The sequence below is a fragment of the Rhipicephalus microplus genome, unplaced genomic scaffold, assembly GCF_043290135.1.
Source record: "Rhipicephalus microplus isolate Deutch F79 unplaced genomic scaffold, USDA_Rmic scaffold_14, whole genome shotgun sequence".
Classification (NCBI taxonomy): Eukaryota; Metazoa; Arthropoda; class Arachnida; order Ixodida; family Ixodidae; genus Rhipicephalus; species Rhipicephalus microplus.
The window spans coordinates 22,740,899-22,768,898 of NW_027464587.1; the positions used below are offsets into that span (position 1 = coordinate 22,740,899).

The 28,000-nt window shown below is 43.1% G+C and overlaps 1 protein-coding gene, 1 long non-coding RNA gene and 1 pseudogene across 4 annotated transcripts in view; 1 reads left to right on the forward strand and 2 right to left on the reverse strand.

The window, feature by feature from the left end:
* The window catches only part of Dph2 (Diphthamide biosynthesis 2), a 126,804-nt gene that overhangs the window by 12,943 nt on the left and 85,861 nt on the right, over positions 1-28,000 (reverse strand). For all 3 annotated transcript variants that reach the window (XM_075882921.1, XM_037432238.2, XM_075882922.1), the window contains one exon: positions 587-1,240. In XM_075882921.1, the coding sequence (XP_075739036.1) occupies positions 587-1,240 (654 nt within the window). The remainder of the gene's footprint in view (positions 1-586; positions 1,241-28,000) is intronic.
* On the forward strand, positions 1,174-20,209 carry LOC142784515 (uncharacterized). Its single transcript, XR_012888659.1, has 2 exons — positions 1,174-1,288; positions 13,689-20,209. It is a non-coding gene; the product is annotated as an uncharacterized LOC142784515 (long non-coding RNA).
* Positions 24,206-27,997, reverse strand: LOC142784513 (protein GVQW3-like; annotated as a pseudogene).

Here is a 28,000-nt window from a genome sequence, read left to right on the forward strand (position 1 = left end):
GTGTCACCAAAGACAGGAGTGCAGCCACAATTGCATAGGCAATTCTGCATATTTCGACTCGCATGTTCTTTCGAAATAATATTCAGTTGCTAGTGAGCACTTGTCTTTGTGTATCCATTCTTCGTCTGTGTCTGTGAGTACACTGTGAGCTACTATGGGCCTCCTCCCGAGTCTGTACAGAGCATGTGCGAAGGCTTCTTACTAGATCACTGCACTAATCTTGTTCATTCAGGTCTCCATGGTTCAAAAAATTACTCTTTCCTGGTCAAAAACAGCTTCTCAGCTTCTGTATTTCTGATCAGGACAAAGTGTGATTTTCTTCAACAGTGGTGACTAGCATGGATAAGATCGGTGCAGCAATCAAGTAGAGTGCTTTTGCGCATGCTCTGTACAGACTCTGGAGGAGGTGTTTTTTTCCAAAATAAACGTTAATCGTTTTAGCCACCTCTGTTTTCAGTCTCTTCTTCTGTCAGTCAGTTTTCCTCCCTTTTGATGTTTTAGCGGCTTTCTTCAACATTAGTTATCTGCCAACTTGCCAAACACAATGCCATAAATTTGAATAGGTAACGCCGGACAGTTCACTTGCCTAGTAGGATGTCACTGAACGAGGCTGAAAATGTCTGGCTCCACTGCCTCGAAGGATTTAGGGCTAGTTCCAGCTCAAAGGGGGTCACGATCGGTTGGAAGAACTCCTTGGAATCGAGCAGAGTGTTCTCAGGGCATGCGACAAGCACGTAAACGTCAATCTCCTGGAAATTGGCGAGCTTGGCCACGTTGAGCTTGCCCGTAACGAGCGTGTATGGCTTCTTCCCAGCATTCCGAATCAGCTTCTTCAGGTGGCCGATCGCCGAGAGGTAACTTTGAACCCCTAGGGTGCCTGCGAGAATCCCCACAATGTGGGCGTCCTTTGCCTTCTCAACAAGGTAGTAACGACGCATGAGCTGCCGGTTGACTGCCAAGCTTTCTCGACGAATGTCTTGAGTGTTTGGGTTGTAAGAGTAGCACACACAACTGTTAAACGTGAACACGATGTTTGTCAGTGTCCCGTTCTCTGGTCCAATGAACAGTATAGAATAGTCTGCGAGGCTGGTGTTTTCTTCAATACAAAATGTCCGTGAGCACTTCGTTATAACCTGTGTTCCTCTGCTGCGGTTCTTATTGCCTTGCTGCACAGATGGTATGACCAGTTCAGAGCAGACGGCATTCCCGAACAGGGCTGAAATCTTCGCAAAAACGTCACCTGCAGAAAGGCATGAAAGTCGGATTTGAAATCTGAAGAACAAAAAAGGTATGCAAATGCAACTTGGCTGTGTTACGCAAGGTTACTAGAGTATAAAGTTGGGCATGTTGGTAAGACATAGATGATCGACGTAGTGCGTTTAGAAACATAGGACAAGGGAAGGGACAGAAGGGAGCGCTTACTTCCAACAAAATTTTTATTTCAAGGAGCATACATATATATGCTCACGAAATTCGAAGACAACAGATAAACAGATGAAAAACCCTCTATTGCCATGCGCTAAAAACTTATGATCTCAAAAACGACAATTCCTTTTCATAAAGACCGAGAGAAGGAGTGCTGACGCAGTTCAGCCCTAATCTACTAATCTTTTCTGCTTCAGTAATCTCCCTTGTCACTTTATTTCTGTTTTTCCTATGATTACCGTACCATGAAAAAGTGGTTTGCAGCCACACGTGTTGCAATGTAGTGCCAAAAAACCATCTCTACCATTTCTTACGTTGCAAGCGTGACCGAAGTTTGCGGTAGAGCCAAGGCTTTCCGCACCTGAAAGGCTCTCCTTGGTCCGCCAAATTTCTGGGAAGGCAACTGACTCGGAACATGACCGGTGTGTGTCAGCAGGTGTTGATGTGCTTCTTCGTTCGAAGCAACACTCTTCCAAATTGCCGCTGAGAAAAGTGGAGGCCTACCTTAGGAACAACGCCCTCGCCGTACTTCCAGCCGACAAGGAAGGAGGGTTTGCTGTTCTTTCTTACAAGCTTTTCAGTTCTAAAGCAAGTGAAGCTGTTTCATCTGTTTTCAAAAGTTACGACAATGTTGTTCTTTCTAAAGTCAAGTCTCAGGCAAAAAAGATGTGTGAAAAGCTCGACCTCAGTAAACTTGTTAGTGACATAGCAAGTAGCAAAAAAGGTTGTCTTGAGGTATTCTTCAGTGCGAAAACACATAAGCCTGAAAAACCATTTTGTGTTATCGTTTCAGAAAATGGCACGTGGCAAAAAAATGTTGCGTTGTTTTTACAAAGTAAGCTTGGTCTATTAACAGTAGATGACCCATTTCTCGTGAAAAATTCCCATCAAGTTCTTGATTTCGTCCGACCCCGTTCGAATCAGCACATGTGTGGTTTTTCCATTGATGTAAAAGATCTGTATTATTCGTTGCCTCACAAATCGATTCTTAGTTGTGTAGAAGAGTGCATTGACATGCTTGGTAGCATAACATTTCAGAATAGTGCTGGTATATCGTCTAGTAGCTTTTTAAAACTTTTATCCTTTTATTTGAAATCTACTTTTATTCAATGGAACGGGAAGCCCCACCTTCAAAAGAAAGGAGGGCATTTGTATTGGATCATGTATTGCTCCAATCTTAAGTGATTTGTTTTTAGCCAAGCTTGACAGAACCGTTTCCGGTGACCTTAGTGACAACCGAATCATGCGCATCTTTAGATTTGTTGACGACTTCCTCATTCTTTTTGACTGTGACCCCACTTTTTGTGCCCTAGATATCTTCAACTTCATCAAGGAGCGGTTTAGTCCCCTTGTTTTAACCCATGAGTTGCCTGTCAATAACACTCTCAGATTTTTAGATATCGCTCTCATTTTTCACCTAGACCACATTTGTTGGATGTACAAGCCGAGGAGTAACAAACCCTTGATTCCGTACCACTCAGCCCATACTAAGCTCGTAAGACGAGGCATTGTAAATATGTGCTTTAGTAATGCCTTACAGAGGTCTTGTCCACATCTGATGGCAGCTAGTTTCAAGGAACAAGCAGAACGACTTCTGGACACTGGCTACCCCTCTCACGTACAGGTTTCCGTCGCGGGTATTCTGGTCAAGAAGCTTCAGTCCTTGCAGCAAGCTCTCCCTCATGATGAGCCAGTAAGACGTCAGAAGCTTGCCGTAGTGCCTTATCTGCATGGAATCTCCCACAACTTGAAAAAGGTTGGGGAGCGGGCCAATGTAAAAGTGGTGTTTTCTGCCCCGAAAAAGCTCTCGTACTTGTGTATGAAAGTTGTTTCACATGCAAAACCGGGATGGTCTAAAAAGCACTTAACACTGTTTGTCACATGCGCGCAATTTGTAATCTATCAGATACCTCTTTCATGCGGTAAATACTACATAGGACAAACTGGCTGGTGCATTAATGACCGGCTCCGCGAACACGCTGCAACGTAAGAAATGGTCGAGATGGTTTTTTGGCACTACATTGCAGCACGTGTGGCTGCAAACCACTTTTTCATGGTACAGTAATCATAGAAAAAAACAGAAATAAAGTGACAAGGGAGATTATTGAAGCAGAAAAAATTAGTAGATTAGGGCTGAACTGCGTCAGCACTCCTTCTCTCGGTCTTTGTGAAAAAGAATTGTCGTTTTTGAGATCATAAGTTTTTAGCGCATGGCAATAGAGGGTTTTTCATCTGTTTATCTGTTGTCTTCGAATTTCGTGAGCATATATATGTACGCTCCTCGAAATAAAGATTTTGTTGGAAGTAAGCGCTCCCTTCTGTCCCTTCCCTTGTCCTATGTTTCTAAATGCGCTACGTCGATCAATTACGCAAGGCGCTTCTTCAGCACAGATATCTCCTTCAAGTGCTAGCTACTTCTGCTTCTGAAAAATCTGGTTTCGCCGTAACTCCTGTGTCTACAGAATGATAAAAGGTGTGCAGCTGAATAACAGGTCCATCGTGTGAGTTAGAATAGGGATCCACATGACAACTCTTAAGGACAACCATTACAGCATTCCATACTCCACTCTATCTTATCTTGGATACCTGATGAAAAAATTCATAAGCAGGGGTTGTGTGCCTGAGACGACGTTTTGACAAGCGCACTAGTCTTCCTCAAGGCTAGAACAGAACCGTGGTTGTCAGAAGCACCACTTAACAACGGTAAGCTGGCAATGCTTAGAAGGAGGGCAGGGCTTAACTCTCATGTGTTTTTTTTTACTATACTGAATAGATTCAAGAGCCCCTTTAGAAATTTTTATACCTTTTGGTTGGAGTGTATTGAACTTTCGAACAAGGTATGGCTGTGTATATTTTTTGTATCTAGCGGGCAGGAAGTATGACTGAAGTATTATATAGAGTTTCAGATCATCGAAGTAGTGTCCTGTCACATTAAAATGCTGCGCCACTGCTTTTGGTAATTTCCTTGCTCTGTCAGCGGAATCACCGTTTAGGGAGACAGGTAAGCAAAAGCATTGAAAAAAATCATTTCTTTTTGCATTATTTGAAATCTTCAGCATTTTCTGAACCAGAATCAGTCATTTGTTTGTCTTAGTACGATTTTTCCCTCTAAAAATGACATATTTTTCCCATACTGCGTAGCAAGGGATTTCTTGCAGTTCAGGCATCATAGCCATATGAAGAAGTAACAGTTTGCAAGCTGGAGTTCATTTAGAGCATTCAAAAAAAAAAAAAATGGGCCCAGAACTGCAAAAACAAAAGAAAATGGAGGAATCAAGCCTTCTGTTGGAAAATTTATATCTGGCCGGCGACGTCTAAGCGGTGTCATCATTGGCAGGCACCAAAACTATTAATGTTGGGCCATTAAAAAAATTAGAGCCAGCCTGGAGGGCACACGAAAAGCTGCTGTCCGGTCTACATATTTCCACAGGGCATCAAAAACTACCGATAAATCCAATGGCCTTTGCTTGAAGAACTCTGAAACTGTGTAAATTCAACAAAGCCCAGTTGAATGATGAACCATTTGTTCATGAAGGACATTTTCCAGCATCTGTTATTAAGGCTGTTAAGCCAAATTATGTGGAACTGGCTCATCCAGAATTACTTTCTCCGTGGGAAAACCCAAAATGATAACGAGTCGTTGGATTGTCATGTGCTAGAGCGATCCAAAACAATGTTTCCCTCGAGCTCCATACAATGTAAATATGCATTCTTGATGAATTTATAATGATGGAAATATAGCCCGTGTGAATGTGCTGTACTATTCTGGAGTTTTACTGAGGCACTGCACAGTGCAGGGCCTATACACCCTCAACAGTACTGTGCTGACACGGTTGCATAGCAGGTGAAAAATGAGGCCCATCAGCCAAGACGTTTCAACACAAAAAGAAAAAAAATTACATTGGCAATGAGTATCTGCCTATTGAGCAAGTCTGTCCTTTTGCTGTTATTTCATTGTAACTTTGAAGTATTGCAGATTTCGAACTTTAGATACGATTATCTCAGAACATGCTTTCATTGCACTTATGTTCTTTTTTTCTCAGCAACCACAGTGTCTAGAATCATACTTTTCGGCCAGTATTTAGATGACGTAATGGAAAGTATACTGAAGCAGAATTATTGTTGTGGGAGGAAGTACTATTCTGCAACAGAACATCTAATAGCTATTATTGAGTGATAATTAGGTACCTGAAGTAAAAATTAACAAAGAATGAGCATTACAATTTTTAGTGCTTAATATGCTTTAGTAAAAAGAGGAATGACTCATGATTACAATGACAGTAAAATAATTACTGTATCTTTTATGGTTATGAAGAAAAAGATACATAAACTTCACCTAAAATATATGGCGGGTATAGGGCTTGCCGTGTTTCCTTAACCTAACATTAATAGGCAGTCCCACTTTGTCAATGTGCTGTCTGTGACAATATGAACACTAGATCATGTAGATAATGTTCGTACTAGTGCAGGTGCATTTCATGTCATCTTGAAGGTGTTTGCAAGTCTTGCATCTTGGACTGGAGCAAGGTGTTATGCACACAGTAGGATGCAGGTTTACTTTTGCATGCACTAACATGTCCTTAAAATTTCTACTGAAGTGATATATGACCTTATCTCAGGCACTTCTCTAAGGTGCTCGTTACTTGCCAGTAGGGATATTGTTTATGTTTGGGAGTGCGTTTGAGTATTTGGTTATAAATGCTGGTGGCCAGTTGGGTTGTGCTACGGGGGTCTTTTAGGGGCAAAGCTCCTTGTGACGTCACCCATTCGTCTCCCGTTATCCTTTGTAACCTACGGTGGCACATACCCGTTTGTAATTACTGATGGGCGAAGCTCCGTAAGCCGTGGGTCGTGTGTCCGCAATGTATGTAGTAGGTAGCCACCTCTGATTTAGTTCTTAGAATGTCCGCTAGATGACAGTATTCGTATATAATCAATAAAAGATATCTATAAAGGTAACAAGGTAATTATAAAGTGGAAAAAACAGGTATCCAAGCCTGCAGCGGTAAAACGGGGGCTTAGGCAGGGGTGTCCCCTGTCACCCTTATTATTCATGATGTACCTACAAGGATTAGAGGCCAAATTAGAGGGAAGTGGACTGGACTTCAACCTCTCTTTCGTCAAACAAGGAAAACTCATTGAACAGGCACTACCAGCATTGATGTACGCAGATGACATAGTGCTAATGGCCGACAACAATGAAGATTTGCAGAGATTGGTGCACATCTGCGGTAATGAGGGAGATAGGTTAGATTTCAGATTCAGTAAGGAAAAATCAGCAGCCATGATTTTTAATGAAAATGAAGGTAGTGAGCTTAGAATACAGGAGGTCACGCTACAGATAACAGATAAATACAAATATCTGGGCGTATGGATAAGCAATGGGGCCGAGTACCTAAGGGAACACGAAATATCGGTGTCGACTAAAGGTAACAGGAATGCAGCGGTAATGAAAAACAGGGCACTGTGGAATTACAATAGGTATGATGTGAGAGGAATATGGAACGGGGTCATGGTTCCTGGTCTGACGTTCGGCAATGCGGTCTTGTGCATGAGATCAGAAGTTCAAGCAATATTAGAAATTAAGCAACGTGTAATAGGTAGGCTTGCCTTAGGAGCTCACGGGAATACACCAAATCAGGGAGTACAAGGTGATATGGGATGAACATCAATTGAGGGCAGGGAAGCTAGCAGCAAGATAAAATTTCAAAAGCGATTGAGAGAAATGGGGGAGGAGCCTTGGGCTAGGAAGGTATTCAGCTACTTGTACATGAAGAATGTCGATACAAAATGGCGGAAGCGAACCAGAAAGTTGACTGGTAAATACTTGGAAAACAGCAGGGGGCCAAACCAAAGAGAATTATCGGTTAAGAAGAAGGTGAAGGAAGCCGAGACCGATATGTGGAGAATTGGCATGATTAAGAAGTCCGCACAAGAGATCTATGGAACTTATACGCAGGAAATTGCCAAGGAAAGGATCTATGATAATACTCGCGATAGTTCTCTACTGTTTGAGGCCAGGACGGGAGTATTACGAACCAAGACATATCGGGCCAAATACGATGGGGTAGACACTGTATGCAGTGTGTGTGGAGAGAAAGAAGAAACTGCGGAACACTTTATAATGTTCTGTAAAGGGCTTCACCCTATAGTTCAGGATGATGGCGCAGAGTTTTTCAAAGCACTGGGGTTTAGGGACAGTGAGGGCAAAATAGACTTTAAGCGGGTAGAATTAACTAGGAGGTTATCTGATTGGTGGCTAAAGTCAAGGCACGAGTGAAAATTAAACCCTTCACTGCAAAGTACGAATCCTCAACCTCAATATTTAAGGGAAAAAAAATAAATCTAGTTTTTGGTTCATTAAGTATTACGGCTTGGTGGCGCTAGCCACCACCCGATCTAAAGGGTACAGCCATATACATCCATCCATCCATCCAATATATGATGAAAAGATGCGTGATGGTGGTACTTGGAGTGTTCTGTAGTAGAGGGACGGACGTACACATGGACAGATTCAGCGGACAGACAGATTGACCGGACAGAGTGTGGACAGACAGCGGTGTCAGCGGACAGACAGATTGACCCACGGTTGGACGGACAGACGGATGCACGAACGCTTCGCCCCACTCATCATAATTCAGTCCCTGGATATGCTGTAATTGTTCTTAGCTAGTGTTCTTTTTCTACCTACTTTACCTAATTCGTTGTAGACATTGTCCTGTGGGTAATTTCTTTCAAATAACGTTTTCTTTAGTGTGCTAAAGTGGTCAATGTATTCACCGTCGTAGCTATAGATCCTTTTTATGCACCTCGATTGCACAACGAAAATTTCTTGTTTGCAGTGTTGAGAGTGACTAGTGTAATCTATGTATTGTTGGCCTCCGGCTGGCTTTCTGTAAAGCACTGTGTTTGATTTTCCTGCTTCGTTAGATGCTGCCATGTCTAGGAAGTTAATTTGATTGGGAAAATCGTGCATGGTAAATTTAATACTACAGTGGAAGTTCTTACAGTTATAAATGAATGTATTTAGTGTGGTTATAATGAATATGCCATCTATATAGCTGAGATAGGTGGAGGGCTTTACTGGAGATGGTTTAAACAGCTTATTAAGACGATCGAGACCAGGGACTGCTTCGAACGAATACGGTTTATTAGAAGAAGTGAAGTAGCGCGCGCTCGCTCCAGGCAGCGGTCTTCTTTCTTCTTCTTCCGGTGTTTGATGATGATATTTTATAGGCTCCCGCCCGCCATAGTTGAAATGTGATAAGCTCTCGCGGGCTATTTGAAACAACCTTCCATTGGGTATATGTGGTTCACCATTCTTAGAAGCTCTTTTTTGCCTGTGTGAAGGAGACAAGCTCTTGTTATTCCGTCTCACCCAGGGTAGAGTTTTTCAATCCGGCACATTTTCCAAAATGTTCTTGGAGCCTTGTCCTCAACCAACACGATGTCACCCTATGAGAGTGGTTTTGCTTGCCGTGTCTTGGCTTTTACCGTAGCTCCTATTTCCTTGATATATTCTTGATGCCATCTTTTCCACCAAGCGCGCACTAGTTTGCATCTGCGTCGCCATGCGTCTTCAATGTCACCGTTGTACAGTCTTGTTTGTCCGTCTTGAAGCTGTCGCCGTCCACCTATGGTGTCTGCCGGCGTTAGTGGCATTGGCTCGTCAGGTTCTCTATATACGTAAGTCAATGGTCGATTGTTGAGTGTTCCTTCAACTTCTGCTACAATAGTGCGTAGCTCCTCTACTGAAGCTGTGCTTTTCGATATTATTTTTCGCAGCGACGTCTTTAAGCTTCTTATGAGGCGCTCGTAAAATCCTCCCCACCATGGCGCGCACTCGGCTATCGTTTTCCATTGAATTTGTTGGCCACTGCAGTAATTATTTAAGACCTTGTTTTTAATTGTTTCGAGCATTCTGTTGATTTCCTTTCCAGCTTTTATAAATGTTTTGGCATTGTCCGAGTATATTACTGCTGGTATTCCCCGTCGAGCTGTAAATCGTCGGAATGCTTGTAGAAAACTCGACGATGACAAATCGTTGGTAACTTCCAAGTGTACTCCTCTTGTTACCGCGCAGGTGAATATCAGTACATATTGCTTCACCATCTGGTACTTGTCCTTTGCGTAAAGAGGTCAAGTCAACTCCCGTAACTTTGAATGGCTCTGCTTCAGTGACTCTGTCTGCCGGAAGTGGAGGTATGTCTTGAGTCGCCGGTCTGGAGTTGTGCCTCTTGCAGACGACACATTTGTTTAGAACTCTTTTCACTGCTTGTCTACCCTGCAATATCCAGAACTTAGTTTGAAGTTGCGCCAGCGTCACTTGAACTCCTCCGTGTGATACCATTTTATGCACGTGACGTATTAGCAGTTCCGTGAAATGCTCATCCTTTGGAATTACTATTACGTGCTTGTTGAATTCTTGGCTGCACTACAATTGTCCTTTCTGTCTGATGATTCCATCATCATCAAGGTAGACTTCGTGTCCATTAATTTCAAATGATCGATTGTTTGAATCGGCCTCACCCTTTGTTTGTCTCAGTAATGTTTGGGTCTGTCTTATCCAGTATTTCTCTGCATTTGTTACCTCTTTTCCTGTCAACGGCCCTTTGTGATTTTCTTTTCTTGTGTTGTTTATTAATCTGAACACCCATGCTGTCACTCTTATAAGCCGTCCGTATGATGAATACCTTTCGATTTCCAATATTGGCGCAATTTCGGATCTTCCCATGCATTGGTGACATTGTGTTTTATGCTGGTCTTCCACGTCTGTATTTGTGCCAATTATGCTTGCTAAGTTCTTTTCTAGTGATGTTATCCATTCGGGACCGTTCCACCATAACTTTGACGTTATCAATGCCTTTGCGCTTTTTCCTCGTGTAAGTAGGTCAGCAGGGTTGTCGTCACCTTGAACGAATGACCAGCTTGCTTGAAGTGTTTTTTCTCTAATTTCTGCGATTCTGTTGGCAACAAACGGATCTCTTTTGCTTGTTCCCTTGATCCAGTGCAGCACAATCATCGAGTCCGTCCAGCAGTGTATTTCCTGAAAACTTTCGTTGAAGTGACCTTTTGTGTAGTCGCATAATCTTGATGCTACCACCGCTGCCATCAGTTCAAGTCGCGCCAATGTCAGCTCTTTAATTGGAGCTACGCGGCTTTTTGCTGTTACCAGCCTTGATTCTTTGCTTCCATCGTGGTATACTGCTATCAAGTATGCTGCCTCTCTGAACACTTGCTTTGCCTCTTTGTACAACTTGGCTGCTTCATCAAGCATTGCTGCTCCCAAAATGACATCATCCACGTAGATCGCTTTCTGCAGTGTCCTTGTCGTATCAGGAAACTGGTCCTCCACTTGTTTCAAATGGTGCTTAATTGTAGCTGCCAGTATAAACGTGCTTGGTGTTGTTCCGAACGTTACTCTTGTCATGCGCCATGTTTGCACTTCATTCATTAACCTTCCTTCAGCGTCATGCTTCCACCACAGAAATCTCACTGCATCTCAATTTTCTTCATGTATAGAGATTTGTAGAAATGCCTTTTCAACATCTCCAACTAACACCACCTTTTCTTTTCGGAAATTATTGAGCAGCGATAGCATGTTCTCATTCAAATTGGGTCCTGCCTCTAGGTTCTCGTTTAAAGACATGCCTTTTCGAGAATGTGATGAGGCGCCAAACACTACTCGAACCTTTGTTGTGGCTCGGTCCTCTCTAATGATCGCATGCTGTGGCATGTAGTAGCAAAGTGCATTTGGCTGTTCTGATGGCTCTTGGACCTCCTCTGCGACTCCTAATGTCATATACTCTGATATAGCTTTGTCGTAGCGATACAGCATGTCTTCATTTGTCTGCAGCCTTTTAGTCAGTTGCTGTAGTCTTTTTATCGCATTTTCCTTGTTGCTTTCCAAGTTTGCGTCCTGTTTCCATGGCAAGCTGACTTGATAGCGACCGTTTTGTTGTACAATTTTGCGCTCTAATTCTTCGACCACTTCATTTCCGGTGTTATCCAAACTATTTCTTGTGATCCCTATTGACTCCAGGCTCCAGAACTTCTGTAGCTCTTGCTCGAGTTCTGTCTCCACAGCTTCGACCTTCAAAACCATGACTGCTTGATTATGTGTTAGTTTTGTCTTGCTTTGTTCTGACGGCCCTTACAGTGCCCATCCCAGTATATTTTCTACAGCCATCAGTCTGTCCTCGATTCTTTGAGTTCTACCAGTAAAGAATTCCCAATAATAGTCTGAGCCGATCAGTAGTTGTACAGAATTTGTTGCAGTCGTTTTGGTCCTGTGATCAGCCACTTGCATATTTAGCTGTTTCATTTTCTCGCTGAGTTTCTTAGTTGGAGTGGGTATACAACTGTGCGAGATAACGTCGACTTGTAACGCTTCAATCACTGTTGTCGTGCTTGTTTCTCGTGATCCTACAGTCAGTCACTTGCACCACGTTCATTAGTTTGACCTTTTCGTCTCCTCTAAATGAACCAATCGTCAGCCTTTTCTGTCGCAACACCTTCGCACCTATTTTTTTCGCTAATCCCGCTTCAATAAATGAACGTTGACTTCCGCTGTCTAATAACGAGCAGCAATGTCGGCCACATGTTTTTCCTTCTACGCACGCTACAGCCGTCTGCAAAAGCACAAACTTATGCTTGATATTTTCGGTTGCTTGTAGTGTAGACCTCGTCGCTTCGGCTTGCGCTATTGAGACCAGCTCTGCCCTTGTTTTCTGCATCACCGTTCTACATACTGACGTGCATGTCGTCCCTTGCATTGCTTGCATTTTACTTGGGCCTTGCAAATGCGTGCAGTGTGGTTTGGTTGCGTGCATCTGAAGCATGCTCTATTTTCGGTAAGCATAGCTTTTTTTTCATCCATTGGGAATGCTCCTACGACAGTTTTCGGTTGCGTGGGTTTTCTGCTTGCAGAATAAGCATATTCTGTCCACTGAGCTATAGAAGCTTGAAGTTGTGCGCATCTGTCCGCGGTTCTCTCTTGGTTTTGCAGTTATCCTCTCTTGTTCACGTTGTGTTTCTTCACAAAAAGCCGCTTGCTCTCTTAAGAATAACATAAGCCTGTCCAGCTTTCCCTCGCACGCTTTTCCCGTTGCGTTGTTTTGCTCGCCGTTTTCTGAAGCTGAGCTGTTTCTCATAGCCTCTTTTGACTTGAACTGCACTGATAATTCTGGTGGAATTGCTCTTTCAATACCGGTAACAACATCGGCACATAGCTCTCGGTTTCCACATTTAGTGACTTGAGTGCCAATATGTTAACTTGCACTCTCTATACTAGCCTATTTAAGTCATCGGTATCTTGAACAGACCTCACTTTCTCCAAACTCAATAGCTCATTCATGTGCATTTCAATGGAATGTTCTCGAGTGCCGAACGTTTTTTGCAGTATTTTGATTGCGTTATCATAATTTTCCTCTGCCGAGTACTGAAGTCCTTCAATAGCAGCCGCAGCTTTTCCGGTTAGTGATGCTAACAAGTAATTAAACTTCTGTCCCTCGCTCATGTTCGGTCTCAGGTGAACTGCCGACTCGTACTGAGACCAAAAGCGGTTCCACTCCAAAGTTTTCCCCCAAACTTTATCATTTCAAGCTTTGGTAGCTTAACTAGTTCCGTTGCTTCTTGTCCCGTACTTGAGGGCATCACCTGCCTTGTCCTATCGGTTGAATCCGATTGTTTAGGCTGTCGAAGTCTGATTTCTATTGCAGATAAGATCGTCGTTAATTTCATGTCGTACTCTATGACGCTTTCGAATTCAGCTTCGGCATTGTCTTCTGTTAGAAACTTTTCCATTTGCTCGTTCGCGCTCTTGAGACTGTCGCTTATTGCTTTAATCTGCGCCTGCGTTGTAAGCAGCTGCTCCTGGTTAGCTCCATCATTAATTTGCTGCTCGGCTGCGTTAATCAGTCGCGTGATCTGGGAGCGAAGCGCTTTCCTTTTCTTCATTATCACTTCTTTGCTAATATTGAGGCGGTTAACAATGACTCCTTACTTGTCAATCGTTTGTTCTGATGCTCGTACTGTCCACCGTGGTCTCGTCGCTCGATCCAGGTCGATCCTCTGCTCCTCCGCCGTTTTCTTCTCTGCTGCTCCGTGGCAGGTTGACCTTTTTTGCCGGCGAGGAGGTAGTATCCTGGTTCACGGCACCATTATTAAGACGATCGAGACCAGGGACTACTTCGAACAAAATGAGTGGGTCCGGCGGCGGCATGGCGTCCGATCGCTACAAGCTAGTTTGCTTGATTTTACAGGTGGCCGCAGTTACCAGCAGATGCAGTTCTTCGTCGTCCGATGTGCGCGTGCTCCCATCACAGTTTCCCGATTCCTGGGCCGTGTACGCCTCGACCGATCCTGCTTTTCAAGCTTTCAATTTATCATCGGCGTTTATCACGGGCACCGGTAACGGACTTGAATGGGACTGTTTCTATGGCGCATGGCACGGCGCAGCAGTGACGTCTACGGCATCAGCGGTGGATATAAGAACGACATCCCGACAGCTCCTCTTCAGTGGGTCTGGCGACGGCATGGCGTCCGATCGCTACAAGCTAGTTTGCTTGATTTTACAGGTACGCTACCATTTCAAGTGTTACAGTAGCGATGACCGTTTCTTGTTGCTGCTGCCGGACCCCCTGCCTTGCGCATGCGCTGTGAATTCATTTTTGTGTTGGCTAAGAATGCTACTCTTGATTTCTGGAGACGTCGAGTCTAATCCTGGTTCCCTAATCGAAGATATGCTGAAGGAGTTGCTTGCCGGTCAGCAAAAAATTAGCCAGGACATAGCCAGCCTCACTACTACAGCAGCGGCTCTCGATAGTAGGTTAAAAACCGTAGAGGCAAGGACAGCTGCGGCTGCGGACCTGGTTCCTCGATTGAACGAGCTCGAAAGTACTGTGAGGGACCTAAAAAACTTGGTTGAAATTCTTGACCACCGTAACGACGACTTGGAAAACCGCCTTCGCAGGAACAACCTGATCATTTATGGATTGACGGAAACGAAGAAAGAGACTCCGGATCAGCTACTGGAAACTGTGCACGAACTCATAAATGTCAAACTAGGCGTCAAGTGTGAAAACATTGAGCGGTGGCACAGGCTAGGAACGCCAAGAAAGAATAGTAGTCCACGACCTGTTATTATTAAGCTCATTGATTTTCGTACCAAGACACAAATTTTAGGCGACGCAAGAAAACTTAAAGGATCAAAAATATACATAAATGAAGACTTCTCGGCACGTGTTCGACAAATACGCAAGTCTTTGTGGCAGCACTCGGTTGAAATCAGAAAAAATGCAGATAAAGTTCGACTTCGCCACGATGCTCTTATCGTGGACAGCGTCCGTTATAGCTGGGACGAATCCAGCGGCACCCTTATCAAACATTCTCAACACGCGCCTGAGCGGCCGCCCGCGCATGCGCCTTTACATTCACGTCAACCACGACTTCCAGAATGACTGCGTATTGATCGAAATTTGGTCATTTTGAATATTAATGCGCGTAGCTTAGCAAACAAGATTGATAGCTTCAATTGGCTTATAGAATGTCACCAGCCCTCAATTATTTGCGTCACTGAAAGCTGGTTAAATGATTCGGTTTCAGATGTTGAAATCTTGCCCCCGGGTTATGTAGTTTTACGCAAAGACAGATTATGTGGTCGTGGAGGGGGTGTAGCACTTTTTATCAAAAATCACATTGACTTTTCTTTGCTTCCTGATCCGCCAAACACAGAATCTATCTGGTGCAAGTTAACAATTTCTGGCCAGGCTATTGCTGTAGGAGCTATTTATCGCCCTCCAAACGAAACTTCTGACGTTTTTTCTGATATTACCAACTATATTTTAGATCGCAAGCTTTACCTAGGCAAATTAATTTTGACTGGCGATTTCAATGCCTCGTGCATTGACTGGAACAATTTTGCATCCTACGGTCGTGACAAAAAGCTTTGTGACTCGCTCGTAAATATGGCACTGTCATTTGACCTCACTCAAATTGTCACCTCCCCTACCCGTGAAAATTCAATACTTGACCTTGTCTTCATAAGCAACGAATTTTGCAAAAAGGGATACCACAGTGAGAATGTCACAGGTTTGCCTGATCACAATGTTGTAATTGCGTGCCTCAACATAGTGTACCCGCCAAAACGACCTGAATTTAAGCGTGTGATTGATTTTAGTCGTGCCGATGACAACTCTATTATCGATACGCTGTCATCTAGTTTTGAAGATTTTTTTCCTAGCAGTGAACACAGTGATGTAAATGTACTCTTTGGTCATTTTCATGGTATTGTGCAGGAGTGCATATCAGAGTTTGTGCCTCAAAAGTGCATTAAACGCAATCCAAAACATCCGTGGTACACACGGGAAATCATTCAACTAACTCGCCGTGTAAAGCGATTTCGCAAAGGTCGTCCTCTTTTGTCAGCTGTGCGATCACCACTGCTTAATTCTTTGAAGTGTACTTTGAAGGCGAAAATGCAGGAAGCGAAAAATTTCTATTTCAACAATACATTGTCACGGTTTATGGTAGGAAACCCGACCAAATTCTGGAAGTCTATTAACCCGAAGTCATCTGTTCAGTCTTGCTTCCTTATAAATGACCAATCATGCTCCGATTCTAACACTATTGCAGAAAGCTTCAACAACTATTTCAAGTCCGTTTTCTCTCGTGATGATGGCACTATCCCAGATTATGCTTGCAACTTTGTTCAGTCTACAATTCCAGACATCACAATCTCTTGTTCAGGTGTTCACAATTTGATACTAAAATTAGATGTAACTAAATGTTCCGGTCCTGATGGCATTCCTAATACGTTCTTGAGGCGGTACTCCAAATGGTGCGCTCGTTACTTGACTGTCATTTTTAATAAATCGTTTGTGTCGGCCACTGTTCGCATACTTTGGAAGACAGCTAATGTAGTCCCGTTATTTAAATCTGGCAATAAGCAGCTCATTCCAAATTATAGGCCAATTTCCCTAATTTCAACAAGCTGTAAACTACTGGAACATATCATTCATAAACATATTGTTGAGTATTTGGACGCAAACAACCTCAGCATGGCTTCCAAGCTGGATTTTCCACAACAACGCAGCTCCTAGAATTCACCCATGACATTGCCACATCACTTAAAAAAAGGGGTCAGACAGATGCAATTTTCATAGACTACTCGAAAGCTTTCGACAACGCATGCCATAAAAAACTTCTTCTAAAACTTAGTTCCTTTCTTAAAGATTCTAAATTACTCGGTTGGATTGCGGATTATTTGCATTCTCGATCTCAGTTCGTTACTTTCAACCAGGTGCAGTCATCCCCTGTTGAAATCACATCCGGTGTGCCGCAAGGCTCTGTGCTAGGGCCTCTCTTGTTTATTATATTTATTAATGATGTTGTTAATGTCATCTCTGGAACCCCTGTAAACATACGTCTGTATGCCGATGATTGTGTACTGTATAACTGCATTACTACCTTTCAAGACCAGTCAGTCCTCAACAACGTATTCTCGTTATTCTGCGATTGGAGCTCAACGTGGCAAATGCCCATAAATTACAAGAAAACTGTAGCTATGACTTTCTCAAATAAAAAACAGCCTCTCAGTTTCAGTTATAACTACAATGGATCCACCCTAGCACATGTGAGTGAATTCGAATACCTAGGCATCACCTTTACACATGACCTTAAATGGGGCAAACATGTTGATCAGATAACTTGTCAAGCTCTAAGGAAACTTGGTTACTTAAAGCGAAGATTGAAAAACTCGACAAAAGATTGTAAGCTAACTGCCTACAAGACACTAGTGAGACCGATGCTCGAGTACGCCTCTGTGGTTTGGTTGCCTCATCTTGAGCAAGATAAAAACAGGTTAGAATCTGTGCAGAATAAGGCTATACATTTCGTTTTTAACCATTATGATCGGGACTTCTCCCCGTCTTCACATGCTCAATTGTTGTCACTTCATTCACTGGAACACCGCCGTACACGTGAGAGTATTATCTTGTTGCACAAGATTGTACACAAAATGACCCGCGTTCACGCGCCCTTATCTTTCGCTGATATACCAGCGCGTACAACACGTAGTACAGACGCTTTGAACCTTGTACCCTTCAGGTTTCGTTTGGATTGTTTCAAATTCTCTTTGTTTCCGCGTGTGGTGGAAGTCTGGAACAAGCTTGATGGTGCATTGCGTAGAATGAACACTGTAGAGTTCGGGAAAAATTTTATGTGTTAGTCACATAAATTTGTGTGCACTATTGTTTGTTTCTGTGCTTTCGTTGATTTTTCTGTACCCGCTCCTGCAATGTCCCAGGCATGGGACAGCAGTATTTGTAAATAAATAAAAAATACGGTTTATTGGAAGAAGTGAAGTAGCGCGCGCTCGCTACAGGCAGCAGTCTTCTTTCTTCTTCTTCCGGCGTTTGATGATGACATTTTATACAGCTGTCTCATAATAAATATTGGCATATGTTGATTCAAAAGGGGTTCCTGTGCTAGTGCTGAGTTTGTAGGTAATAGAATGAATCAAATTTAATAATTAAATGTGACGAGAGGTACAGTTTCACACTATGTTTCTGCTTGCATTCTATATGTGACTTTCATACCACTTCAATTCCTTAAGTTATAGAAATATTCGTATACAAGGAGCACCCATTTAATGTTACCAGAATGGCCTGATCTGATAAAATGCTTGTGTTTCATTGATAGAATCTATTATTCAGAGGAAATGACGTGTATCTTGAACAAATGATGGTAAGGTAGACAGTATATTAGATAAATGATGGTTTAGAAATTTCGATAACGACTCAGTAGGTATATTGTTATCAGACACTATAGGCCTGTCTGGGACTTTTGCGATAAACAGTTCATGTATGTAAACTATGAATTTTTGGGAAGAGGTAAAAGCGACCTGCTTGATTGTTCTCGGGCATGAAGAACCAGTGCTCGGAGGGTGTGATCAGCTCCCTGACTAGAAAATGTGTTACTGTGTGTAGTATGCTATTACTATGCTATTAGTCTTCAGTCGAATCTGAGGCTAATTTTTTAAAGTGGGTGTTGTTGCCGAGCTGTCTGATAGCCTTGTTTTTATATTTTATTATGGGCCTGAATACTACTCAAGGTGGCCGATTGGGCCAGTTGGTGATACATTATCTAAGAGCACTACGCGGTAGAAAACACGGATGGGAAAAAGACAATAACAAGCGCAGACTATCAACTCAAGGTTTATTCATCCCGCATTGCATATATAAATAACAACCAGGAAAAAAGAGAAGAAGACATACAGGAACTCGTTCCAGGTCACAAAATTTTTCAAAGAGTATTCCCCCCCCCCCCCCAAATTTAAGTGCATTTTCTATAGACATCAAAGACTTGTAATATTCTCTTCCTCGTGATGCTTTGTACTCGTGTGTAGAAGAATGTATAGATTAGCTGGGTGACATAACTTTCCAAAATGCAGCTGGAGTTAGTGTCAGCGGTTTTCTTGATCTGCTAGCTTCCTATTAGACCTCTACCTATGTAGAATGGAATGGTGATGTGTATGAAAACAGAGGTGTGTCCATAGGATCTTTGATTGCTCTGATTCTGATCGATCTGTTGTTAGCTAAGTTCAACAAGGACTTGAAGGAAGGGCTCAACTGTGACCATGTTGTGAGGATGGTTAGGTTCGTTGATGACTACCTGGTAGTTTTCAAGCGTTACTCAGCCAGCATAAGTGAGGTTTCATCAATTGTATTAGCTGCTTTAAGTGAGTTACTTAAGTCCCCTAGTCCTGACACACGAAGTGCCAACAAATAATTCCATTCGCTTCTTGGACTTGAAAGTCATGTTTAGCGCAAACCACGCATGCTCGATGTATGAGCCTAGGGCTAAGAAATCGCTCTTACCTTTTAAATCGGCACCCAGCAAGTTGTTTAAGAGAGGCATAGTGAACTCTTGCTTCACTAACACCCTAGACAGATCCTGCTCTCATGTGATGAACACAAGCTTCCAGAATCAAGTGGATCGTCTAAAAGAAGCTGGCTATCTGGATTTGCTTCTCGTTTTTGTGGCAGAATATATAAAAAAGAAGAAAACACAAGTGGAGAGAGTGCTGATTGATGGCAGGGACAAAGGCAAACGAGACAGAATCGCAGTGATTCCTTACATGCGCCAGTTATCGCACTGGATAAAAAAGGTCTCCCAACGCCTAGGCGTGCAGGTTGTTTTTTCAGCCCCGCACAAACCTTCCCAGCTCGCCAAACTGACATCTGCAAACAGTAGGCCTGAGTGTTCCTGCAGTGTCAGGCACAAATCCAAGTTTGTCCAATGTGTCAAGAATGTAGTATACAGGATTCCGCTATCATGTGGTGCGTGCTACATTGGGCAGACTGGGAGGTACCTCAACAAGTGCCTGCACGAACACGCACACAATGTTTGCAATGGCAACGAGGGCTTCTTATTCTTAGCTCAGCATGTCAGCAGGTGTGGTCGCCATGCACTGTTTAAAAATACAGCGGTATTGTACAGGCACAAAGATGATCACACGCGCATGATTGTTGAAGCAGAGATAATGGCCCAAGAACCTGACAAATGCATGAGCAAACAATTGGTTGCCCTCCTAGATAAGGAGCTTCAATTTTTGGCAAATGGCTTGCATGTGATTCATCTGATTTCTGCCTCGTGCTTCGCGTATATGAAGTCTGATGTTTTTTCAAATGCTACTTTTCTTCCTGTATGTTTTTCTTCTCTTTTTTTCCTGGTTGTTGTTTATATATGCAATGCGGGATGAATAAACCTTCAGTTGATAGTCTGTGCTTGTCCTTGTCTTTTCCCTGTCCGTGTTTTCTGAATACTACACCAACACACCTGTCCGCAAGCTTTATGACAATGTCCTTTCTGTTTGAAAGTTGTTTTAAGACGTCGTGTTCTGAGTAATCCCACTTCTGGGCCAAAGTACGCCAAATCAGATTTACTGCGCCATCCTGATAACATCAACGAAAATTGCGCCGAACTGCGCCAAAGTCGCATTTGGGAGCGTCTATTACCGGCAATAGCCACGTCGGCGTGTCAATACATGAGCACCTTGTTCTCAGGGCCACCAAAGTCACAATCACATACCTATTTTATTTTCTTTCGATGAATAAACAGCAATCGTGCGTGCGTCCTAAAATCCACGGTGCTATGTTTGGTGCCAACACAACTCTGTTGTCCAAGTCCGCTTAGCGGCTAAATGCGTTCTCCGCAGGGGCTCATGACGTCTAGTCCAATCGGTAACATGAAACTGTGGTGGCGATTCATTGGCCGACGTCTTCTGTTCCAGGAACGCTGCCAGTAGTTCATTTGAAGAGTTGCGCAGCATGTAATAAAGCGATTTTCACTAATAAATGCATGCGAGCCGCCAGAATGTCTGTCATGTCTATGTATGAGCATCGCAATCTAATTTTCCATGCTTCACGTCCGCAGAAGAGCACGTAATTGGTGGAAACGCGTGCCCCCCCCCCCTCACCTCCTAAATTTTTTTGCCATAGCATATATAGCGCAAAATGACCTTTTGCCTGCCCTCCCACCCCTTTAGATCAAGGTGCAACGCCCTCCCCAATTTTTAAAAAAATTTCTGGCCACACCCCTGGCAACGAAAAAAACCATTCGACAATGTCCAAATGATTGCTATCCCATTAAAAACAAAATGGATCTTGCCTTCGCATTGGTATGCATAAGGTACACTCTGAGAATTTTTCTTTATGCACTGCTTTCTAGAGGACGCGGTAGGGGGTTTTTGGAGTAAGACAGAACGCCCTAGCCACATAGAATATTGCTGGAAAAAAAAGTTTGTTAAATTGTTTAGTTTCAACACAGAGACAAGTGCCGGAAGAGGTTGGCTTTCTTAGACAAGCTGAGTGATGTCATATTACGACCAGCAGTCTGATCGGTCGTTAAGAAAAAAAATCCTTTCGTTATTCTTGAAGACATCTTAGGGAAATGCACTTAGAACTGTGAGAGTCTCTAGCGCTGTACATCACAGAGCTTGCTACTATATCTGCTGACAACCATTTATGTGTATTTATAGTATTTTTTTATAAAGTATAATTTTATTCAACCAGTATTCTGTTTATTTGCTATTGAAATAATTACTGAACAAGTTTTTCCAGAATGCTTGCCAGCATGATGCCATTATTCTTACATCATGAACTGAAATAGGGAGTGCTTCTAAGATGATTGGCTCCATGAAATTTGCCATGAGCCTAAATATTTCTAGCGCTTCACAAGAGCCTTAGACTAATTTTTCATGTGCTTGAATGTAAATGCAACTTACTTCTCTTGGATTTGAAGTTGGCTACTCCAGATTAACCCAAGTGGAAAATTTTGTTGCTACGAAGTGCTCCAGAATAGAAAATTTCACTGCTCCAAAGTGCTCCAAATAAAAATTTTGCTGCTACAAAGTGCTCCAAAATGAAAATTTTGATGCTCCAAGAATTGCTCTAAATTGAAAGACCTCGGTGACATCACTGAGATTACACTAATCTTTACTCTCGACGCTTCAAACAAGAGATTATTGTTGTACAAGCGAGGTGTGTAAAAAGGATTTGTAGCAACAATGGTGAATACATTGACCACTTAAGCACCCTAAAGAAAATGTTATTAGAAAGAAATTACCCGCAAGACGCCCTAAACAATGTCTACAACGAAGCATGTAAAGTACGTAGGAAAAGAACACTAGCTAAAAAGACCCCCGTAGCACAACCCAACCAGCCGCCAGCATTTATAACCAAATACTCAAATGTCCCCTTGAACAAAAACAATATCCTTCGTAAGAATTATCTAATACTGGCAAGTAATGAAAAGTCGTGTATTGCCCCCAGTATAAATATTAAAAGGATACTAAAGACAGTTATTAGGTTGAAGTTGATTGTTGAAATAGCGGTCTAGGAACCTCGTAGCGATACTTTTGTGCCAAGGAAGTACTTATGTTCAAATATAGCTGCCTTTTTATCGTTTGCATCGAGTTAACATGCCTCAAATCACTTGCGTGCAAGCGGTATTTTAGACGTCACTGTTTTCATGCCCAATGTTGCCCACCTTGACTACGGGGCCACTGACACCAGTAGTAGCAGAGCGAAAGTAGTGGGGCCGCAGTAGCAACAACGGCCATTCAACAATTTTCTGCCGTACTGGAGCCTGTGGTTCTGCTTGCTTGGCTCATGAGGGGCCCTGCTAGATGGCACAACCTATTCAGACCTAATCAGCCGAACACTGAACTTTTGGACCACTCGTGCCATTCTCCATAGTAATGCCAGGTGATTTTTTTTTTTTTCTATCAATCAAAGAGAAATAGAGAGGAATACATATCTTGATACACTGAAAGTTCTTTTTACGAGTGTGGCTCCTTAAGCCTTAGGCTACAGATTAGAGGAACACTTTTTTCGAGTAGCATCCTCGTTAAAAGCACTCACCATAAGTGATTACGTCCATCATATAAAATATAGTTGTACCTGCACCACTGCAAATGTTATCTACATGATCAAATGTTCATATTGTCACAAATGGTATAGTAACAAAACAAGACAGCTTGTTAATGTTAGATTAAACGGTCATTGTGCGGGCATGACAAGGAAATTATCAAAAACAGTGGCACAGCATCATAATGTGGCACGACACTAATTCGATAATCTCAAACTTTACATACTTCAGTCAAACTTCCTGCCCCCTAGAGACAGAAAGTATGCAGAGCCATACCTTGTTCACAAGTTCAATACACTCCAGCCAGAAGGAATAAACATTTCTAAAGGGGCTTTGAATCCATTCAGTATGGTGCATACACAAAGAAAATCAATGAGAGTTATAGCCGTGTCATGCAGTCATTTGGTATGCCATAGAACTGGTGGTCTATTGACTTCCCAACGCGCATTCGTGTCCCCTCCACCTGTCTCCTGCTCTACACTCCCCCTCAGTCACCTCACAAAGCTGACACAGGCAGCGTCTGCTAGCGAGTTTCTTGATTGAAAAGCGGAACCGCTCGCGCTGCACAACCGTTCACTGGCCACCACATATATATAGGCACTTGATAATCTCGATGACATCTATGATTTTCCAGACATATGGCGAATGACCTGGACAAAACTATACTAGGCACTTTTTGTTGGATACTTCCGCTACAGTGCTCCTGTTCTCTCCCGTGTTTATGCATCTGCTGCACTTACACTTAAAGGAGCTCAGGTGCCCTAAGGTGCTCAGGTGCTCTAAGAATTTGCTTAGGAGCACCTTGATGTACTTCTACATGGGGCACTATTGCAGAAGCACATGCTTGTCGAGCTCGTGGGTATCTTCAACACAAGCCACTGCGAGTACATCTGAGGTCACTGACAAGGCATCGAGACTATCCACTGGCAGAGGTTTTTAATACACGACCTAATGCTGCATACTCAGAAGCTGTTATGGCGCACTGAGATACGCTGCCTTCACATCATGCACCACGTGAAATATCCGACATACCGCTCTGGACGATGCCTAAGCCGATCATGTGACTTTCGATCTCTGGAATAACAAAAAGTAAAAAATACCAACTGCTGGACTTGAGCATTTCGCTTTGTTGTATATTGCCTATATCTAAGGATAAACAGTGCACATTTTTGCTGATGGCTCTCTCACGCAGACCTCTTCAGCAGCATCTTTCACTATGCCTCATGCAACGCTTCAAAATAGCACGCCGGACATCATCTACAGCCACTGAGCTGACTGGCGTCTGACAAGCTGCGTGCTACATTTTACAGCAGAGTCCTGCGAAATGGACATTATTTTGCGACTCCAAGCCGGCACTTCAGCTAATTAGAAGTTACATGAAGCAAGAAACTGCATGCAGTCCTCTGATGTGTGACGTAATGAATGTCTCGAATTAGGCATTTAAATCTGAACATACCGTTGCGTTGCAATGGATTCCCAGTCACTGTGGCATAGCTGAGAATGAAGAGACTGATGCAGAAGCGAAAATGGCGCACACTTGTGGGAAAATGATGTCAATTCATTTTTCCCGGTATGACATCAACGCCTTGCTGTCTAAAGTTATGAAAATATCTATGACATGACTATGAAGTGGCGCTGATTATCGCCACGAGAGCATTTTTTGTGTTGCACATACGCAACGATACCTTTGCAAGATTGGTCAGGAGAAATCAGCGTGTCAGTGTGTGTCACACGTGAGGACTATTAATCACATTCTGTGTGTGTGCCCACAATATGCCGTCAAAGGACAATCACTAAAGCACCTCACAAATCGCCTAGACTGCCGACCCTTTTCCGAAGAGAAGCTTCTGGGTGCTTGGGAATGTGTAGGTCAGATCCAATGCAGATTAAAGGGCTTGCTCATATTTCTAAGCAAGACAGGTTATGATCCCGTCTTTGGAAACTTTTGTGCGTGTTCTACACCAAATGGGACGGTGTGTGCAGTGACTTATTGCGCTATATCACAATCAACCCTCATCATGCCCTCCTCTTTCTCTTTCTTTTTGCCTTACCCCCGTGAGGAGTAGCAGGCTAGAAACTCGCTTTCCAGGCTGACATCGCCTCCTTCTTCTCATTAAACACCTTCTTCTTTTTTTAGGCATTGAATCTTGACCTCCAAGGTAGTGCCGGTGGAAGATTTCTCCTGCGTGTTGTTAAACAATAAAAATTCGCAGCATGTGCGTTAACTAGAAGCAAACTGTGGGTCCTTGTGCCCAATCTGAGTCCTCTGTCTCTTACTGCCCATTAAGTGATTGCATGTTCCAGTAGGAAACACCGGTCCATCACTGCGTGCTCTGCGCCGGCCAAGGTTTCCAGTGCAACACCGCAATGAGCGTCAGCGTCAACGCCGCCGCCAGTGTAAGCGTTAGCGCTCGCTGCTTCGCATCTACACATGGTTCCATTTAGCGGGACATCATGCAATTTTTTTATTCACAAAATGCCGTTCCCTCTTCACTCACACAATTCGTCACAGCGTTGCCCCTTCCCTCACTCCATATTCACAGCTGCCCTCTCCTCCTCCTTTGTTAGGATTATGTGCTACAAAATGCTTAAACCTGAATAAGCATGTTAAGACTGGTGGAACCTAAATTATGTGCTACAAAATGCTTAAGACCTGCATGAGCAATTTTTTACGTTGCTCATTCAGGTTTTAATCATTTTGTAGCACATAATTTTTGGCATTGCCCAACAAACAGTGTCATCCATAAACCACAGCGTAGTGATATATACCCAGCTGATTCTCAATGTAGGCCTTTTGCGGTCTAGAATGCTTAATGCTACCTGTGAATGTGTACCGAATAACTGTGAAAAGGTTGAGCCTCTTTCAATGACACTTACCTACAAACCACAGAGGTGAAAGACAGGAATTTTTACATCATAGGAATTTTCGCACCATACTAGATATGTACAAGCCATCCCAGCAACAAGTAGCTTCATGTTGAATTGGTGTGACAACTCTTGCAACACCTATACCTGAGACTGGGGACTGCACCAAATGGGTTAGACCTATTCTGTTGAGAGAATGTTGTTTCACAGCTCAGCACTCCTTTCTAATGTGGCCATCCCAGGTCCAAAGTAGTCCTTTTCGGTTTACCATTGTTATACGAGGTCTGTTGAAAAAGTATCCGAATTTTGGTGGAAGAAAAAGAACTGGCATAATTGGAGCGTTGTAGACCTAACCCTCCTCAAAGTAGTCTCCTTGGGACTTCACACTTTTCCCGGTGGTGCTGCCACTGTTGGAAGCACTTTGAGAAAGCCTTTTTCGGAATAGGGTTTAGCTCAGCTGTCGGTGCAGCCATAATGTCCTCTCTTGTCTGAAATCACTTCCATTTCAATGTGGTCTTGAGTTTGGGAAACAGAAAGAAGTGGCAGGGGGCCATGTCAGGAAAGTAAGGCGCCTATTGAACTACAGGAGTCCGACTTTTCACCAAAAAAGTCTAAATTAAGTGTGAGGAATGTGCAGGAGCATCGTTGTGATAGATGCACCAGTTTCCTGTTGACCACAACACAACTTAGGTCTCTTGTGCCGCACAGCATCATGTAGATGATGGAGGACATGCCTATAGCACTCACTGGTGATTGTTTGACCCTGTGATGGGTACTTATGGTGTACCTCAGCGCCAGAGTCAAAGAAAGCACTCGGCATCACTTTGACATTGCTGTGCCTTCTTTGGTCTTGGTGATGTGGAATGCTTCTACTGTAACAATAGGGATTTGGTTTCCGAGTTGTGCCCGTACACCCAAGACTCATCACCAGTGATAATGGTGTTCATGAAGTTAGGGTGACTGCTTGTGAAATCCAGCATGTCTTGTGAGAGTTCAATTCGAAGTTGCTTTTGCTGCATCGTGAGCAGTTTCAGCCCGAATTTCGCCACCACTCCCTTTATGGCCAAATCTTCGGTCATGATAGATTGTGCAGAGAAAGTGCTCACGCCAACCTCTTCTACAATTTCCTGAATAGTCATACAACGATCCCGCATCACCACAGCGTTCACTTAGGCAATGATCTGGTCATTTGGGCATGTTGATGGCCGACCGGAGCGTGTCTCGCTCTCCACCAATGTGCGGCCATCTTTAAACTGGTTGTGCCACTCCTTAATCTGTGTGCAGCTCGTAGCGTCATTACCAAAAAATGTCTTAATCTTCCCAAAGGTTCAAACTTGGCTGTCACCCAGTTTCTGGCAAAACTTGATGCAGTAGTGCTGCTCCAGTCGCTCCGTCATTTTCCTTGCCATGAAAAAACAATGAGAGCACTATGCACTACCTCACTCAAATGCTGCGTCCCAGCGACTGGCGCTATTGGCAGGCAGGAAAAAATTCACTCATGTGCACGAAGGTTCAATAATAGCGAAAGTTGGGGTAGTTGGTGATTCATACTTGGGAAGTAAAAACAACGCAAAAATATAGACAAGGACAGAAGAAGATACAAGAAAGCGTGGTTTCATTTCTTCCTCAGCACGGTGTCGTCTCTTCCTTTGTCCTTGTCTACATTTTTGCGCTGTTTTTACTTCCCAAGTATGAAGGTTCCAGGTTGGCTAATGCAAGCGCGCTTGTTTTAAACCTATCAGGTGCTTCAGATACGAGGTCTAACAGACCTCGTATTGTCTTTCACAATCGCATACCATTCCAGGCCTGACCGATATAACGATTCTGACAACTATTAAAACGAACAAACCTAAACGTAGCTACCTAACAGTAGAAAACCTGCACTTTTGTGTTGATTATATATAAATAATGAAGTAAACACAACAGAATCATGAGTATCCTCTTTTTTTTTTTTTTTAACCCACACTGTTACTCTGCAAACAAAGCCGCCCCAGCACTTCACAACCATCTAAGAATTCAGAACAAGTGTTGAAGACACAGTAACTGCATCACAACTGCGCTATCAGAAAGATAGGACAATTGTGATGCAACTGCGCTATCCTGCCTAAGGATGCCAACAACTGCCTAAAGATGCCAACATAGAACACCAATGCTGGGACATCGCAAAAGTTAGCCGAAGTGGCTAGCTAGTACACAAAATACATATTTCAAATAAAATACCATGTGGCATTCGTCGGTACATTTTTAGGCAGTCACTAACTTGTGTCAAAGGATGACT